The sequence below is a fragment of the Notechis scutatus genome, chromosome 4 (genome assembly GCF_049901735.1).
Source record: "Notechis scutatus isolate UNSWTSFEM ecotype Mainland chromosome 4, rNotScu1.2, whole genome shotgun sequence".
NCBI lineage: Eukaryota > Metazoa > Chordata > Lepidosauria > Squamata > Elapidae > Notechis > Notechis scutatus.
The window spans coordinates 52,937,990-52,953,402 of NC_142012.1; the positions used below are offsets into that span (position 1 = coordinate 52,937,990).

Consider the following 15,413-nt stretch of genomic DNA (forward strand, 5'->3'; position numbering starts at 1 on the left):
AGTCAGGATGTACAGAGCATATCTAATTTGCAAGCCTGTACTTTTCATTTGAAAGAAAATCTTTAATAGTGATTCATTACACTATAATGTAGAAATATATATTATAACATAATGTATATTTAGGGATGTTGGTTGATGTGCATATTTTATTCAGCTATGGCTTTGTTTTGTTTTTTGCATTTTCCATTTTTGACATTTTGTTCAAAGTGATAAAAAATTTTACACTTTTCTTTGTTGCCTAAATTAAGGAAATTGTACATTATGTGTATATTATGTATTGTGGAATATTTATGTTAAGGTTTAAAAGAAATCATCATTGAAAGTATCTGGTACCATTCAGAAATCAAAAGAATGTCTGTAACTGTATATTATTTTTAATTAAATGATTGTAACAATGTGGTACTATTTAACCAGAAAAATCAACCAATTGGATATACTTTGTGAAGCCATACGTAGTCCTGTTTTCTTAGGTTAGACTTACAAAAATAAGTTTTAATAAAATATATAATAGTTGTATAACAATAGAGGAAAAGTTTCAAAAAACATAATACAATCTCAAATGGGAAGACATCTTGGTTTAGAATCAATTAATGTTAAATTGCTTACTTGCTTGACAATTGGACCATAGGATCTATTTTTTCCCCCTACTGAGTTTCTATGTTGTGGGAAAGCAATTGTTTCAATTAAGTTTTAGTAATCTGTCTGCATGTCACAGTGTGAATCTGAACTGATGCATGCTTGTGCTGTAAAACTCATTATTTCTTTGTTAGCCGAAAGAGGCATCAAAGTTTATATGTTTGGTAAGCAAAAGTGAAGTGTTGGTAAACAGCTAGATTGCCGACTTCATTTTGTTAGCATAGAATGTCAACTCAAAAGCAACTGCACGGTGAAATTATTCTAAAATAGACCCATGAAACTGATTGAATTAGTCGATGAATTACGGTGAAAATAGAAAGTGATGTATCTACTTGCTTTTTCAGTTGTTTCAACAAAGATTTGCAGCCATTTAAAAGTTTGTAATTGCAAAAACCGTGGCCCAGATGTGTAAAAGCTAAAACAAAAAACAAAAAAAATCATGTTTCAGTGTTGTTGTTTTACCTGTTCTACAATTTAAAGCCATAATACATTAACTTCGTTCTCTGCTGCGATTTTCATGAAGTGTTGATTAAAAAAAAATAGGGACTATATATATATATATAACACTTAGGACTGCAATCGAGGTAAGCTAGGATTTTTCCACTCTCTAAATCATTACTGCTGAAACTCCTGTGGAAATTGTGATGCTGCATGAATGGAGAGAAATTTTTTGACTCCGTGTTTATGGTAGTTTTCTCAGGTTTCGTTTTAAATGGATGTTAAATGCACTGTTTTATAATGTTATTAAATTTTAATAATATATTCACTTCTATGCAGTGTTACATGTCATTGGCATTTGGTGAATGTGCATGTTCTGAACTGCAAATTTTAATTGTTTTGTCTTCTAATTGTTAAAAAAAGTAAAATAAACCTTGCCATTAAATCTACTCTGATGTTTACAGTATCTGCATCTTAAATATATAACAGTGTCTTTGGAATTTATTTCCATGGTGTAGCCAACAGATCTGAAACATGACATGCATTCCAATACATCATGAAAGCTTATCAGACGGTGACACGTATATCCATTTTTAATTAAAATATGTCTCTATAAACTTGTAAGGCTAGTTGGTTTGCATGATTCAAATCATTATATAGCAGCAATGATAAATAAGCACATTATGTACTGCTAAATTGGCCATTAATAATTTCCTTCTAAACTATGCTTTTCATGTTCTTTTCTGTCAATACGAGGATGGTGCTTATCAGAACATATTAAGGAGCTATGTTATAAGAACATACAGTATTAAGGAACAATTGACCTCAGAGAGTCAGGTGGGCATGGCTAGGTGTGGGCGTGGCCAGGTCAACGTCACTTATTTGGGGGCACCTGTGGTGGCCAAGTGCTAAGGCAGAACTTCTCTGGGACCCTCCCTCCCTCTCATAATCTTCCTTCCTTTTTACTTTTCCTTCTTTCTTCTCCCTTCCCCTCTTTCCTTCTTTGTCTTTCCATTTCCTCCTTTCCTGTCCCTTCTTGGATGCTGGTCCTTTGCTCTTTCCAGGCCGGGGCCCTTGAGCCTTGAGTTTGACACCCCTGCTGTAGGAGAAAGTCAAGAATGAGTAAACTTAAAACCTGTCCTAGAGAAACTAAAAGATTCGTTTGTTCCAGCGTGAGACAGGACAGAAATACAATTCCATCTAACAATAAATCAACAAAATGAAAGCAACCATGGAAGAATTGTAATTATTATTTTTAATGCTGAGTGCCAGCTTTGGAAGCCATATTCCACGCTGCCACGTAGCCTGAGAAAGTGGGAGGGGGTTGATTTCAATTAAGTAGCTCTAAGTAGACAAAATTAAAAAAAAATGGTTAGTTCAAGGTCATTAAGTATGGCGCAGGATGAAATAAGGGTCTTTCTTTTGGACGGATCGTGATTGGGCCATGTGATGTGATGATGGCCAAGGAGGGGATGGATTTGTAGTTTGGGAAATCGTGGGAAGCCCGAAAAATGTTTAGATTTGGGATTCCACAGATGTGCCAGGTGCTATTCTGATAAAGGTACTTTTGAGATATGGTTGTCTCAGAGTTACTGATTGGAATGGAGGTTTGCTGGAACTCTGACACTGAGCCACACAAAGGAACAACCACAGCAGGGTGTCTCAATCTAGGAAGGGATGCCAATAGCACACAAGTTACAAAATCTGGCCACCGTTATCACCTGCTGCTTGAGCAGGAGTTGTGAGTCCAAGGTAAGGTAAAGGTAAAGGTTCCCCTCGCACATAATACATGTTACTCATTTCCGGCTCTAGGGGGCAGTGCTCATCTCCGTTACAAAGCCAAAGGACCAGCGCTGTCCGAAGACGTCTCCGTGGTCATGTGGCCGGCATGACTAAATGCCGAAGGCGCACAGAATGCTGTTACCTTCCCACCAAAGGGCTCCCTATTTTTCTACTTGCATTTTTTACATACTTTCAAACTGCTAGGTTGGCAGAAGCTGGGACAAGGAACGGGAGCTCACTCCATGATGCAGCGCTGAAGATTCGAACTGCCGAACTGCCAACCTTTCTGATCGACAAGCTCAGCATCTTAATCCACTGAGCCACCATGTTCATGCAAAATGCAAAATACCGCACTGCAAAACAGTCCATCTTCAGATGGGAGACTTCAGTTTGAAAATACAAACTTACAGAAATGATGGCTTTGGCAATGATGAATGATTTGTTCAACAAACCACATTTAAACCAGGGCCTGGTGTAAGAGTGCGTAGGCTGGAAGGAATAAATACCAAACATCCACTATGCATTTTCGATAATAATTTCATTGCTGGGTTTAAGTGTCCAGGTCCATTTATTAAATCTGAATCTACATTGCGTTTCATTTCCCAGCCTGCTCCCACTGTATTTTTAATATAAAAATAAAACCAAGAAATTGTTACTTTATTTTTGTCATCTTTATGCATGGACTTTAATCCTAGGCATTTATTAAGAATCCCCAATAAAGATAAGACATTAGATATAGAATTGCAATCTAATTAGTAGAAACAGGAACATTTGTTTTAAGGGGGGGGTTGTTTCCATATTAATACTTAAAAGTCAATCATAAATGCTGCCATTCTGCACAGATGACATTAATCTTTTAATGCAAAATAAGTAACAGCATAAATTCAGCAGCTTGATAACAGAATTTTATACCATTAAAAAAATCATACAAAATTGCAGAAATTGTATATAGTGTTAATTGAAACAATCAACATCAAATAAAACATATTTCACTATGAAATTATTGGTAGAAAACCGATAACCACAAAAACATTTAATGTCACAGTTTCATTTTAAAATGACAACTCTGAAACATTATTATAAGCAATGCTAATTTTAGAAATAAAAAATATAATCCCATTTACCCCATTTCTGTTATCCAAGGCATACAACAAAATACAAATAAATACATTACTGAGACCATCTGTAAGGCTGATAGCCGCTTTTAGCATTTTACTTTTACACTAACCCTCAATTAAATTATTTTAGAGATAAGTTGAGGTGACTTTCAATCTCATCTATTCTATGACACCCTGTGCCGACAGTTCTAGTTTAAATCTGATTAATACAACCTGACTTACAATGAATTGAAATTCTAGCTGCGTTATTGCATTCTCATGCAAAGCTAATCAGTAATATCAGATTAAACTATCTCACAGGTCCATAAATATAAGAAACAGTGGTCCTTTTTTAACCTTGCATATTCAAACTGTATCTAAAACAAAACATCCTTTCTTGACCCATATTTCAGTGGTGGGGAATATTATTCTCTGTTGCCTGTCCTCCAATTTCATGAATAAAAATCGAGAATAAATTTTTGTCCGTAATGATAATGGTCACACAAACTATTTCTGTTCCATTTGCCCACCTTCGAACCAGATTCATTGGTGTGATTAAAAATATATTGCAACAAAGGCAAATTTGTTGCAACCTAAATTATAACATCCCTTCAATTAGTCTTAAAACAGTTCGTCACTTGCTCCATTTTCCCCTGCAAAATTTTGGGGGGATGAAATGAACTTAATTTTCTGTTTCTGTAAATCTACCTATTTGGGATTTCCTACTTAAATCTCCTATCTCTTATTAAACATAGTCTGACAACACATCAACAGAGTTATCAGCAGTATTTGCAAATACATTCCCTAATTCACCAGCCTCCAGAATTTAAGATTTGACTAACTGTATTTAAAGTTAGTTTTCTCCATTGTTTTTGCTGAAATTTTGCTGGGATCGCAGAGTGAGGGTGAGATGTACAAACTAGGATTGCTGGAATTTCTACTTATTTCTTTTTACTTTCTTTTTTTTTAGTGAGCTTGCTTTATCTCTTCCAACTTTCAAAGAGCCCTTCTAACACACTAGAGGTTAATGGTGAATATCTTCCCTTATCAAATCATAACTGATCCAATTGAGAATGTCCCTTTTGACTGAACAAGGTTAATTTAGATCTTCAGATCACCAGACTTTCATTTGAACCAAGGGATCTCTGAGGATGGACAAACTGGGATCGCAGAGTGAGGGTGAGATGTACAAACTAGGATTGCGAGCTTAACCCCGCCGTCACCATAGGTAAAGGTAAAGGTTCCCCTCGCACATACATGCTAGTCATTTCCGGCTCTGGGGGGCGTTGCTCATCTCCGTTACAAAGCCGAAGAGCCAGCGCTGTCTGAAGACGTCTCCATGCTTATGTGGCCGGCATGACTAAATGCCTAAGGTGCACGGAACACTGCTCCCTAACCACCAAACTGGTCCCTGTTTTTCTACTTGCATTTTTTTTACCTGCTTTCGAACTGCTAGGTTGGCAGAAGCTGGGACAAGGAACGGGAGCTCACTCCGTTACGCGGTGCTGGGGACTCGAACCGCTGAACTGCCGACCTTTCCGATTGACAAGCTCAGCCACTGAGCCACCACATCCCTGTCACCACATCACAAACTAATTCCAAAAATACTGGAACTCATAATTAAGAACAGAATGACTGAGTTTTTAATGGCCACCTAAATCCCAGCATTTAGATGGACTTTCCTTTGAGATCGCTATTCCTATAAGAAGCAACTTTTAAACTGTGAAACATTCTTGGCAAGAGGCTCGAAACCCATTTTATCGCTCATTCATTCATTCATTCATTCATTCATTCATTCATTTCCTGCCTTTATCATTTTTACAAGTAACTCAAGGTAGTCCAACACACTTTGCTCCTCCTATTTTCTCTCTAACAATAACCTGGTGAGGTGGGTTGGAGCTGGACTCACAGAGAATGACTGGCCCAAAGTCATCCAGCCTTGTGATTGGCTCAAAGCCACACAGCTGGCTTTCATGCCTAAGGCGGAACTATAATTCACCCTCTCCTTGTGATTGGCTCAAAGCTACTCAACTCCTTAGCATCAGAGCATGTTAATAATAATAATATAGGAAATACTCTAAATGCTCTGATGGTCATTTTGAAAAACCCTTTCTTAGTGAGCCCCTAGAAGCCAAGAGGAACAGATGTGCCAAATTTCAAGTTTATAGGCTTTACGGTTCTGGAGATTTTGTGATGATGCGTGGGGGGTATTTCACCTATATAGATTAGATAAACTTGCCAGAGTCTTGATACCTACTTGAAAACCATTAACACCAATGTGTGGAACGGGGAAAATTTTGCTAGCTTTGAGAAGGGGTGTCTTTCTATGATCTTAAGAAGACTGCACAGCGTTTTAGACCTGATTGCAAAAAGTTGCTTTAGAGTGCACACAATACCTCCCTCTGTAACTCCTTAAGGCAGCTAAGTCTTTTCCAGGCTGGATAGCAGCAGACGGTACCACAGGAAAAGATGCAGCTGCTTTAAAAAACTACTTTAAAAAGTTTGACCATTTGCAGACTCCAGTGTACTTCTGAAATTCTACTGTCTCAAATCTGTATTCCTGACCTAGCAAATTTTAGAATTTAGCTGTTAGGCTACAATCCTATCAAACTTCCCTGAGAACAAGCTTCGCTGAACTCGGTGGGATTTTTTCCCCCTAAGTAGCTAAATTTAGCGCTGCATTGTTAGACTCTTTATCTTAACATAACATACCTTAAGAATATGAGCTGCTCTTGTTTTACAACTTGCTTTCTTTAGGGTGTCAGCATAATACCCTAACTATTTATAAAACTCTTCTCTTTATAATAATTAATGGAACTACTGGTAAAAATAATTTACTACTCTTTTAAAAATGGAATTAATGTTAATTGGGAGGGGGAAACTAGGCAAGGATTAACCTATAAGTAACCTACTTCAAGGAGAAGCCTAGGTGTCGTGAAGGGCATATGCAGGGGTGGGATTCAGCTGGTTCAGCCTGGTTCACATGAACCGGATGTTAAATTTAGATCTGGCTCACCGAACCGGTAGTTGAACCAACTGGCTGGCCCCGTCTATCCTTCCCCTCCCCTCCCACATGGCCCGTTTTGAATGCAGGTAAGTGCAGGGTCCACGCGGAGGCTCTGAGAGGGCAAATAACAGGCCGAACCGGAAGTTCCAGAAGTCCAGAAACGGGCCTGTTTCTGGCTTCCAGAGGCCTTCTGGAGCCTGGGGAGGCCATTTTGCCCTCCCAGACGCACAAGGGAAGCCTCCGGATTCTGGAGAAGGCGAAAAACATCTGAACCGGAAGTTCCAGAAGTCTGGAAACGGGCCTGTTTCCGGCTTTCAAAGGCCCTCCGGAGCCTGGGCAGAGGCCGTTTTCACCATCCCAGAGGCCTGAGGGAAGCCTCTGGACTCTGAGGAAAGTGAAAAATGGCCAAACCGGAAGTTTTGGTAGGCCACGCCCATCATGGCTATGCCCACCCAGCAACCAGGCAGAGAACCGGTTGCTGGGATTTTTGAATCCCACCTCTGAGCATCCGGTGAGTAAATGCTCAGCTCCATTTAGTCACCCTGACTCCATCCCAATGCAAAGGATTATAAGGTTGATTAAAAGGAAGACAAAGGAGAAAACCCCGACTTCAAGGAGAAAGATAAGCATGCAATCATCACTGATGTTAACCAATCATCTAACCGGCCCCTTTAAGGTTAACCCAGATTCTACCAGCTTTCTGGAAATCTGGGAGTGAAGTAGTCTTAAGGGCTTCATTTAGACAACTAAATGAAAACAATTTGACTGTTCTCAGGAAGCTAAGGAGGATCAGTCCTGGTCAGCCTTTGGATGGAAGCCACCAGAAAATTTCAGGGCTGCCGAGAAGACCGTGAAATCAAAATATATCTTTTTTAAAAAGGCACTACCACTTGTGTATTCTTGCCAAGATGTTGACGCGGTTGCGTCCATGAAAGCACAAGGGGAATGAGTGTGACCTAGCATTTTTTCAGAAGAAAAAGTCATGTCAAGCACCGGGAAAATGCAGGCAGTTCAAACGAGCGTAAAGATTTATTGCAAGCTTAAGCTCTCTATCCCCAAAGGTGCTTTTTTTTTTTTTTTTAAGAGGCAACTGGACTTTCTGGTTTTCCTTTGAAGGTGTTTCGCTTCTTGTCCGAGAAGCTTCTTCAGCTCTGACTGGATGCTGGGAAAGGGAAGGATTTATGCTTCTGGCAGATAGCTAGTCATTTGCATCCTTTTAGAGAGTTCTTGAGGCCACTTGGAGGCTTATCTTTGTCCCCAAAGAGGCAAACTACGGCCCGCGGGCCACATCCGGCCCGTTGGTCGTTTTAATCCGGCCCGCCGAAGATTGGTACAGAATTAAGGTTTGATGTGAATGATTGAATGATTGCATTCATTTGATTTTGACTTGTAATGACAGGCATTTCGACCCCAGGTGGCGGCCCGTCTGTCAAATTTTAAAAGTCAATGAGGCCCCCGAGCCAAAAACTTTGCCCACCCCTGTTTTAGAGGGTCGTTGAGGCCCATTGGAGGTTTATCTGTGTTCTCAGGTCTTTTGAAGACATTTCACTTCTCCTCCAAGAAGCTTCTTCAGCTCTGACTGGATGGTGGGGAAGGGAAGGATTTATGCTCCTGGCAGACAGCTGGTCATTTGCATCCTTTTAGAGAGTTCTTGAGGCCACTTGGAGGCTTATCTTTGTCCCCAAAGAGGCATCTATGTAAATATTGAGCAGCCCTCTCTCAATGGAGAGGGACGGATACGACATCAACTACACAATCTTTCCAGCAGTTCCAAGAAGACTCCACACCCATTTGCACAACTCTGGTGATCCTGAGGACACAGATAAACCTCCAAGCGGCCTCAACGACTCTCAGAAACTATGCAAATGACCAGCTGCCTGCAAAATAAGTACAGGTGGTCCTTGACGTACAACAGTTCATTTAGTGACCATTCAAAGTTACAATGGCACTGAAAAAAAGAGACTTATGACCATTTTGCACAGTTATGACCTTTTCAGCCTCCCCATAATCATGTGATCCAAATTCAGATGCTTGGCAACCGGTTCACACTTATGACCGTTGCTGTGTCCCGAGGTCACGTGATCCCCCTTTTGGCGACCTTCTGACAAGCAAAAGTCCAGGGGAAAACCAGATCCACTTAACAACTGGGAGACTAACCCCATCACAGCGATTGACTTAACAACTCTGGCAAGCAAGTTTGTCAAAATGGAGCAAACTCACTCGATAAACGTTTCCCTGAGCGACAGCAGTTTGGGGCCCGATTGTGGTTGGAAGTCAAGGACTACCTGTACACATTCACCTGTGACTGAAAGAGATGTTTTAAACTCAAAGGGGCCTCCACCCAGCCAAAAACGTGGAGGGTGAAATAAGCAACTCGCCGCTTGCTTATTTTTCAATCCCCAAACCAAAGAAAACATCACTGAGATTCACAGGGTGCTGATTGTGCTTTTTTTTTTTGTCAACCCGTTGTCCTCAAAACAACAAGACTCTAGAACAGGGGTGTCCAACCTTGGCAACTTTAAGACTTGTGGACTTCAACTCCCAGAATTCCTCAGCCAGCAAAGCTGGCTGAGGAATTCTGGGAGTTGAAGTCCACAAGTCTTAAAGTTGCCAAGGTTGGACACCCTGCTCTAGAAGGAAATCTTGGGCTCATTTCCAGGGGTGGGATTCTACCAGTTTGGACCGGTTCAAGTGAACTGGTAGTTCTGGTGATCTTTTGGGCCCCGCCCTTTCCCGTGCTTTATTTCCTTGTTTTTGAGCACAGCTGATTTGCTTGCTGCACCTCAGCTGTTTTACTCACCGGGGCTGCAGTAGAAGGTTAAGTATTAGAGCTAAAAAACGGGCTTTTTTAAAACACTGTGCACGTGCTCACCAACCCAGTTATTACACCAGTTGAATCGCACCACTGCTCGTTCCCCACCCACCCCAGGCAGATCAATAAGAGGATGAGTTGCTACGGTGTGGTTGACACCACCAATCCAGACGACTGAGAGAGGTTGAGAGAATGGCCCACGGGCAAGCCACCTGCTGTGTACGGTGGCGGTGCAGATGTCTCCCGGCTCCCACGTTCGGGCCTGACGAGGGGGAAATGGCCGAGGGAGTCTGCCAGACAGCCGGAGTTGGTCGTTGGACTGGATGGTCTTGAGGAGATCCGTAAATTGGAGGAGCTGAGGATCATGGGTAAGGTCTCCATCTGGTAGCTTCGTAAAGAGAAGCGCAGAGGGGCTGGCGAGGTGGGCTTCGGCCTCAGGCAGGTGCAGCAGTAAACGGCGATGAGGGACCCCACGAAAATGAAAGTGATGAAGATGGAGCCAACTATGAGAAAAGGGACGTAGGTGGGCTCTGAGGAAAAGGAAACAAAATGATCAGGCTCAACCTCTGAGTTGATGGAGAATCCAATGATTAAAGATATTGTTCCAAGTATCAAGTGCTTCCCCACAGTCATATCATCCCAACCGGTCTTTTTTTATTTAATAAACTTTATTGAGTATATACATTAAAAAAACAGTGAATGTGGTGGTCGTCTTTTTTATATATATTTTTTATTTTTAACAACAAACATAAACACAAAACATAACACATAAAACAACAAATAAAACCTTTCAATTGTACAGTGTGTCGGTTGGTACATATGTCTTGTGCACAATATCTTTGGTCTTTTCCTCTTAAATTTATATTCATATTGTATTAATTAACTTTCCATATCATACCGTGTTTCTCATATAATAAGGCCGGGTCTTATTTTTTTTTGAGCCCGAAAAAATGGCTAGGCCGTCTTTTCGGGGTGACTTAATTTCCCCCCTTGCATCTTTGGGTGGGCGGGTGGCGACGGCTTGGATGTTGACCTCGGCATTGGTGGGGCACTTTGTATCAGGGTCAATGCAGGCAGCACCATATCCGGGTGTGCCACAAAAGTACTTCCTAACGGCAAGCCCCCCACCATTCCCCCCATTTTGCATGTTTTAATATAGGCCTTAATTTGGGGGAGGGGCTTAATTTCATTTCATGCCTATAAAACATGCTGGGACTTCCTATTGGGGGAGGCCGTATTGTTGGAGAAACAGGGTATTATATTATTACTATACAATCATTAGACTTTAACGTCAATTGCATATTATCCTTTAGAGCACATCTCAATTCTTACTAATTTTTATTCACATTATATTTTATTTAAAGATAATCAGTTATAACATATCATTACTACTATAATATACTTCAATTTCTTATTTTTCTATGTAGCCATTGATAGAATTAATCCCAAATTTTATAATACTCTTTTTCTTCTTGCTCTCTAATTGCTAGTGTTAATCTGCTCATTTCTGCACATTCCATTATTTTTTAAAATTACTTCCTCCTCCATCGGAATTTTCTCTGGTTGGTAGCTCAACAGTCCTAACCAAGGACCTAGGAACTGTTCAGGTAGCATCAGAGGATATAAGCTGTTCTAAGTAGGGTGGCTTTTTTTGTAGAATCAGGGTATTCAAGTCTGATAAATTCAGAATTTCCAAATAGCAAGGCAGTCCTTTAGGTATTGCTCCAAGGGCTCCAATTACAATGGGGATAACACACGATTTCTTTTTCCAAAGTCGCTCAACTTCAGTTTGTAAATCCTGATACTTTGTGATTTTTTTCTTGCTGCGTGTCTACAATTCGTGCATCCCCAGGTATTGCAATGTCAATGAACCAAACCTTTTTCTTTTCAGCTATTGTTATGTCAGGCGTGTTGTGGGCCAAGTGCCTGTCCGTCTGAATTCCGAAGTCCCACAAGATCTTGACTTTTTCACTCTCCAGAATCTTCTCAGCCTGATGTTCCCAGTAGTTGTTACTATACTCAAATCCAAACTTTTGGCACAGTTTCCAGTGAATGATTTTAGCAACTCAGTTTCATGATGATGATGATGATGATGATGATGATGATGATGATGATGATGATGATGATGATGGATTTGAAGACAAGAGTTTGATTTCTCATCATTTATGTCTGCTTGGTAGCAGCTTTCCCTTAAAAAAAAAAAAAAACTCTGCCTGCCTGGCAGATAAATCATCGGAATTATTATCGTTTGGGCGGCATCCCGTGACATTTACTCCCCAGTTGTAACAGCACCCAGGAAGCTCCTAGGGTAGGTCCGCAACTGAATTGAGGCTTAGGATCGCGCAAAAAGGATTGCGCTCCTAACTTCTTCCTCGGTTGGGTCGAGAAAGGGCTGCGCTCGGGAAAAGGCAGAAATCCTCTTCTTCTCGAATATCTAGCAGATTTTTCCAGCGCGATCCTAGGCGTGACTACTCTGTAGTCATGTTTCCGGCTGACTACGGCTCGCCCGGCGCCCCACGCCGCGCGGGCTGGGCGGCTTCCACAAAATCCGAAGAAGCCGCTTCCAAAAGCGCTGTGAGTTGAGCCGCGCGACTTTTAACAAGAAGAGGCGCACCGCGCGCGAGTTGCGCCAAACGAGGTTCTTGACTCGAGGACGGGAAAGTGGGTTTAAAAGGGGGGAAAAGGAAAAAATGCTTTAACTAGGATTTCTTTAGGATAACTAAACCAAATTGGCCAGGAATTTTTCTCTGTATTTTTCTTTTTCTTTTTTTGAGAAGAGAAGAGAAGAGAAGAGAAGAGAAGAGAAGAGAAGAGAAGAGAAGAGAAGAGAAGAGAGAATAGAATAAAAGAGAATACAGAAGAAAATAGAATAGAATAGAATAGAATAGAATAGAATAGAATAGAATAGAATAGAATAGAATAGAATGGAGAGGAGAGAGGAGAGGAGAGGAGAGGAGAGGAGAGGAGAAGAGAAGAGAAGAGAAGAGAAGAGAAGAGAAGAGAAGAGGAGTGGGGAAGAGAAGAGAAGAGAATAAGAATAGAATGGAATAGAATAGAATAGAATAGAATAGAATAGGAGGAGAGGAGAGGAGAGGAGAGAGAATAGAATAAAAGAGAATACAGAAGAAAATAGAATAGAGAATAGAATAGAATAGAATAGAATAGAATAGAATAGAATAGAATAGAATAGAATAGAATAGAATAGAATAGAAAACAGAACAGAACAGAGGAGAAGAGAAGAGGAGAGGAGAGGAGAGGAGAGGAGAAGAGGAGAAAGAGAAGAGGAGTGGAGAAGAGAAGAGAAGAGAATAAGAATAGAATGGAATAGAATAGGAGAAGCGGAGAGGAGAGGAGAGGAGAAGAGAAGAAAAGAGAAGAAAAGAGAAGAAAAGAGAAGAGAGAATTCTTGATTCGCGACACAGAAGGAATTTGGTTTTGGTGTATATGCTCTCAGTGTACATAAAAATAAAAATAAAACACATTCATCAAAAATCATAAGATACAATCTTTAGTGATAGTCATAGGATAATAAATAAGCAATCAAATCATACGAGGAAACAAATAAAACAACATAAATGGTAAAGATACAAGAGTTAGTGATTTAATTGCAGTTTAATGACATTGCAATTAAATCACCCCCAAATGGCTCCTGACCGCCCAGCAAAACCTTCCAGTCCTCAAGATGCACGGATGGGGAAGAAGACCCCCCACTCTACAAAAAGACCCTCCGGGGGATGCAACCTAATGTTGCCTGCTGCAACTGGCACCGAGCCTCCCTCCGACTTTTCGGGCGAGATCCCCGACCAGTAGTATCCTCCTCCTCCTCCTCCTCCTTGCAAAGACGCGCAAGGAAAGCCCGGCAAAAACAAAATAACACCCCCACTCGCGCGCGAGACCCACGCACCCACCCCCGGACACTCACGGGCGCTCCCCGCCGGGGGCTGCGGCTCGGGGTCATCCGCGCACCCGCCTTGCTCCAAGCGCGCCTCGCTGGCGGCGCAACAGTAGCGCAAGGCGCAGGAACCGCAGCAGATGGTGGCGTCGGGCGTGTCGAAGCGCTCTGGGCAGAGGAATCCTCCGTGGGACCGGCCCTGCGCGTCTCTCCAGCCGTGGCAGTACTCGCCGGGCGGGGGTCTCTGCGCCCAGAGCCCCCAGCGCGCCGCCAGGCAGCAGCTCAGCAACAGGCAACGCAGCCACCGGGCGCCCATGGCTACTGCGCCATGGGGATGCTCCGGCTTGCAAAGAGCCCCCCTCCCCTCCCTCCTGGGAGGCCCCTGGGCAGAGTAAGGGGGATGGAAATGCTCCCCCCTCCGCTGAGAACACCCAGCTAGCCCCTTAGGGAAACGACCCCCCCCTCTCCGAAAGCGCAGTGGTCAGCCATCAATAGGAGGGGTGGTTTTCCACTGGGGTAAGGGGTGGGAATTGGCCAAAGCATGCCCCTGAAAGACCAGAGCAAGGGGGGGGTCTTTGTGGGGCAGAAGGAGGGAGGGCCCCAGAGGTCTGAGAAGGTTGCAATCCAGCCGGGGCCGTCTTATGAGCCCCACCGGGCAAATTATGGGCCTCCTACTACGACAACTACTCACAGGAATAAAAATGTAAATGGGTCGATCAAAGGAAACATTTATTTGCATAATATATGTATGCTAAGATGATATACAAGGGGCATGGAAGGGTACGGATACAGATTTAACGGAGTTGGAAGGGTCCTTGGAGGTCATCTAATCCAACCCACCCACCTACCCAAGCAAGAGACCCTACACCATTTCTGACAGAGGGCAGTCCAGTTTCTTCTTGAAAGCTTCCAATGATGAAGCTCCCACAACTTCTGAAGGCAACTTCTGTTTCATGAGTTGATGGTTCTCCCTGTCAGAAAAATTCTCCTTATTTCTATGTTGAATCTCAGTTTCCATCCATTATTCTTTGTCTGCCCTTTGGGTGCCTTGGAGAATAGCTTGACCCCTTCTTCCTCTCTGGGGCAGCCCCTCAAATATTGGGAACACTGCTCTCCTGTCTCCCCTGGTCCTTCTCTTCCCTAGACTAGCCAGGCCCAGTTCCTGCAACCATTCTTCAGATAGGTAGGTAGGTAGGTAAGTAGGTAGGTAGGTAGATGGAGAGAGAGAGAGAGAGAACAGAATACAGACTAGTTGGAAGGGACCTTGTAGGTCATCTAGTCCAACCCCCACTCAAGCAGGAGACCCCATACCATTTCTGGCAGAGGGCAGTCCAGTCTCTTCTTGAAAGCCTCCAGGGATGAAGCTCCCACAACTTCAGAAGGCAACTTCTGTTCCATTTGATTGATTGTCAGGAATTTTCTCCTTATTTCCAAGTTAAATGTCTCCTTGTTCAGTTTCCATCCACTGTTCCTTGTCTGGCCTAGAGGTGCTTTGAAAAATAGCTTGACTCCCTCCTTTCTGGGGCAGCCCCTCAAATATTGGAAGACTGCTCTCCGGTCTCCCTTGGTCCTTCTCTTCACTAGACTCGCCAGACCCAGTTCCTGTAACCATTCATTGTGTTTCATCCTCCAGTCCCCTAATCCTCTTGGTTGCTCTTCTCAGCACTTTTAGTATGTGGCCCCTATGCTCGTGGGGCCCACAGCAGTGGAATTCAAAAATGTTTACTACCAGTTCTGTGGGCATGGCTT

General features: G+C 42.4%; 1 protein-coding gene across 2 annotated transcripts; it reads right to left on the reverse strand.

Moving 5' to 3' along the window:
• Positions 1-1,956: 1,956 nt before the first annotated feature.
• SHISA3 (shisa family member 3) lies at positions 1,957-14,012 on the reverse strand. Of its 2 annotated transcripts, XM_087963489.1 has the most exons (3): positions 13,695-14,012; positions 9,985-10,302; positions 1,957-2,173 (listed from the first exon to the last, which is right to left on the reverse strand). In XM_087963489.1, exons 1-3 carry the CDS (start codon positions 13,978-13,980, stop codon positions 2,037-2,039), a joined length of 741 nt encoding a protein of 246 aa, XP_087819615.1. In that variant the 5' UTR covers positions 13,981-14,012; the 3' UTR covers positions 1,957-2,036. The 2 variants fall into 2 exon arrangements, with proteins under 2 accessions (XP_087819615.1, XP_087819616.1); XM_087963490.1 differs by lacking the exon at positions 1,957-2,173 and having other exon boundaries at positions 9,824-10,302.
• Positions 14,013-15,413: the final 1,401 nt, after the last annotated feature.

Coding starts and splice junctions, on each gene's coding strand:
- SHISA3 (XM_087963489.1), bottom strand. CDS start 13,980: ATGGGCGCCCGGTGGCTGCGTTGCCTGTTGCTGAGCTGCTGCCTGGCG. Junction 10,303..13,694: donor GCCCCCGGCGGGGAGCGCCC/GTGAGTGTCCGG, acceptor CCTTTTCCTCAG/AGCCCACCTACGTCCCTTTT. Junction 2,174..9,984: donor ACCGCCACCGTACACAGCAG/GTGGCTTGCCCG, acceptor TTTCTCCTACAG/CAGGGGTGTCAAACTCAAGG.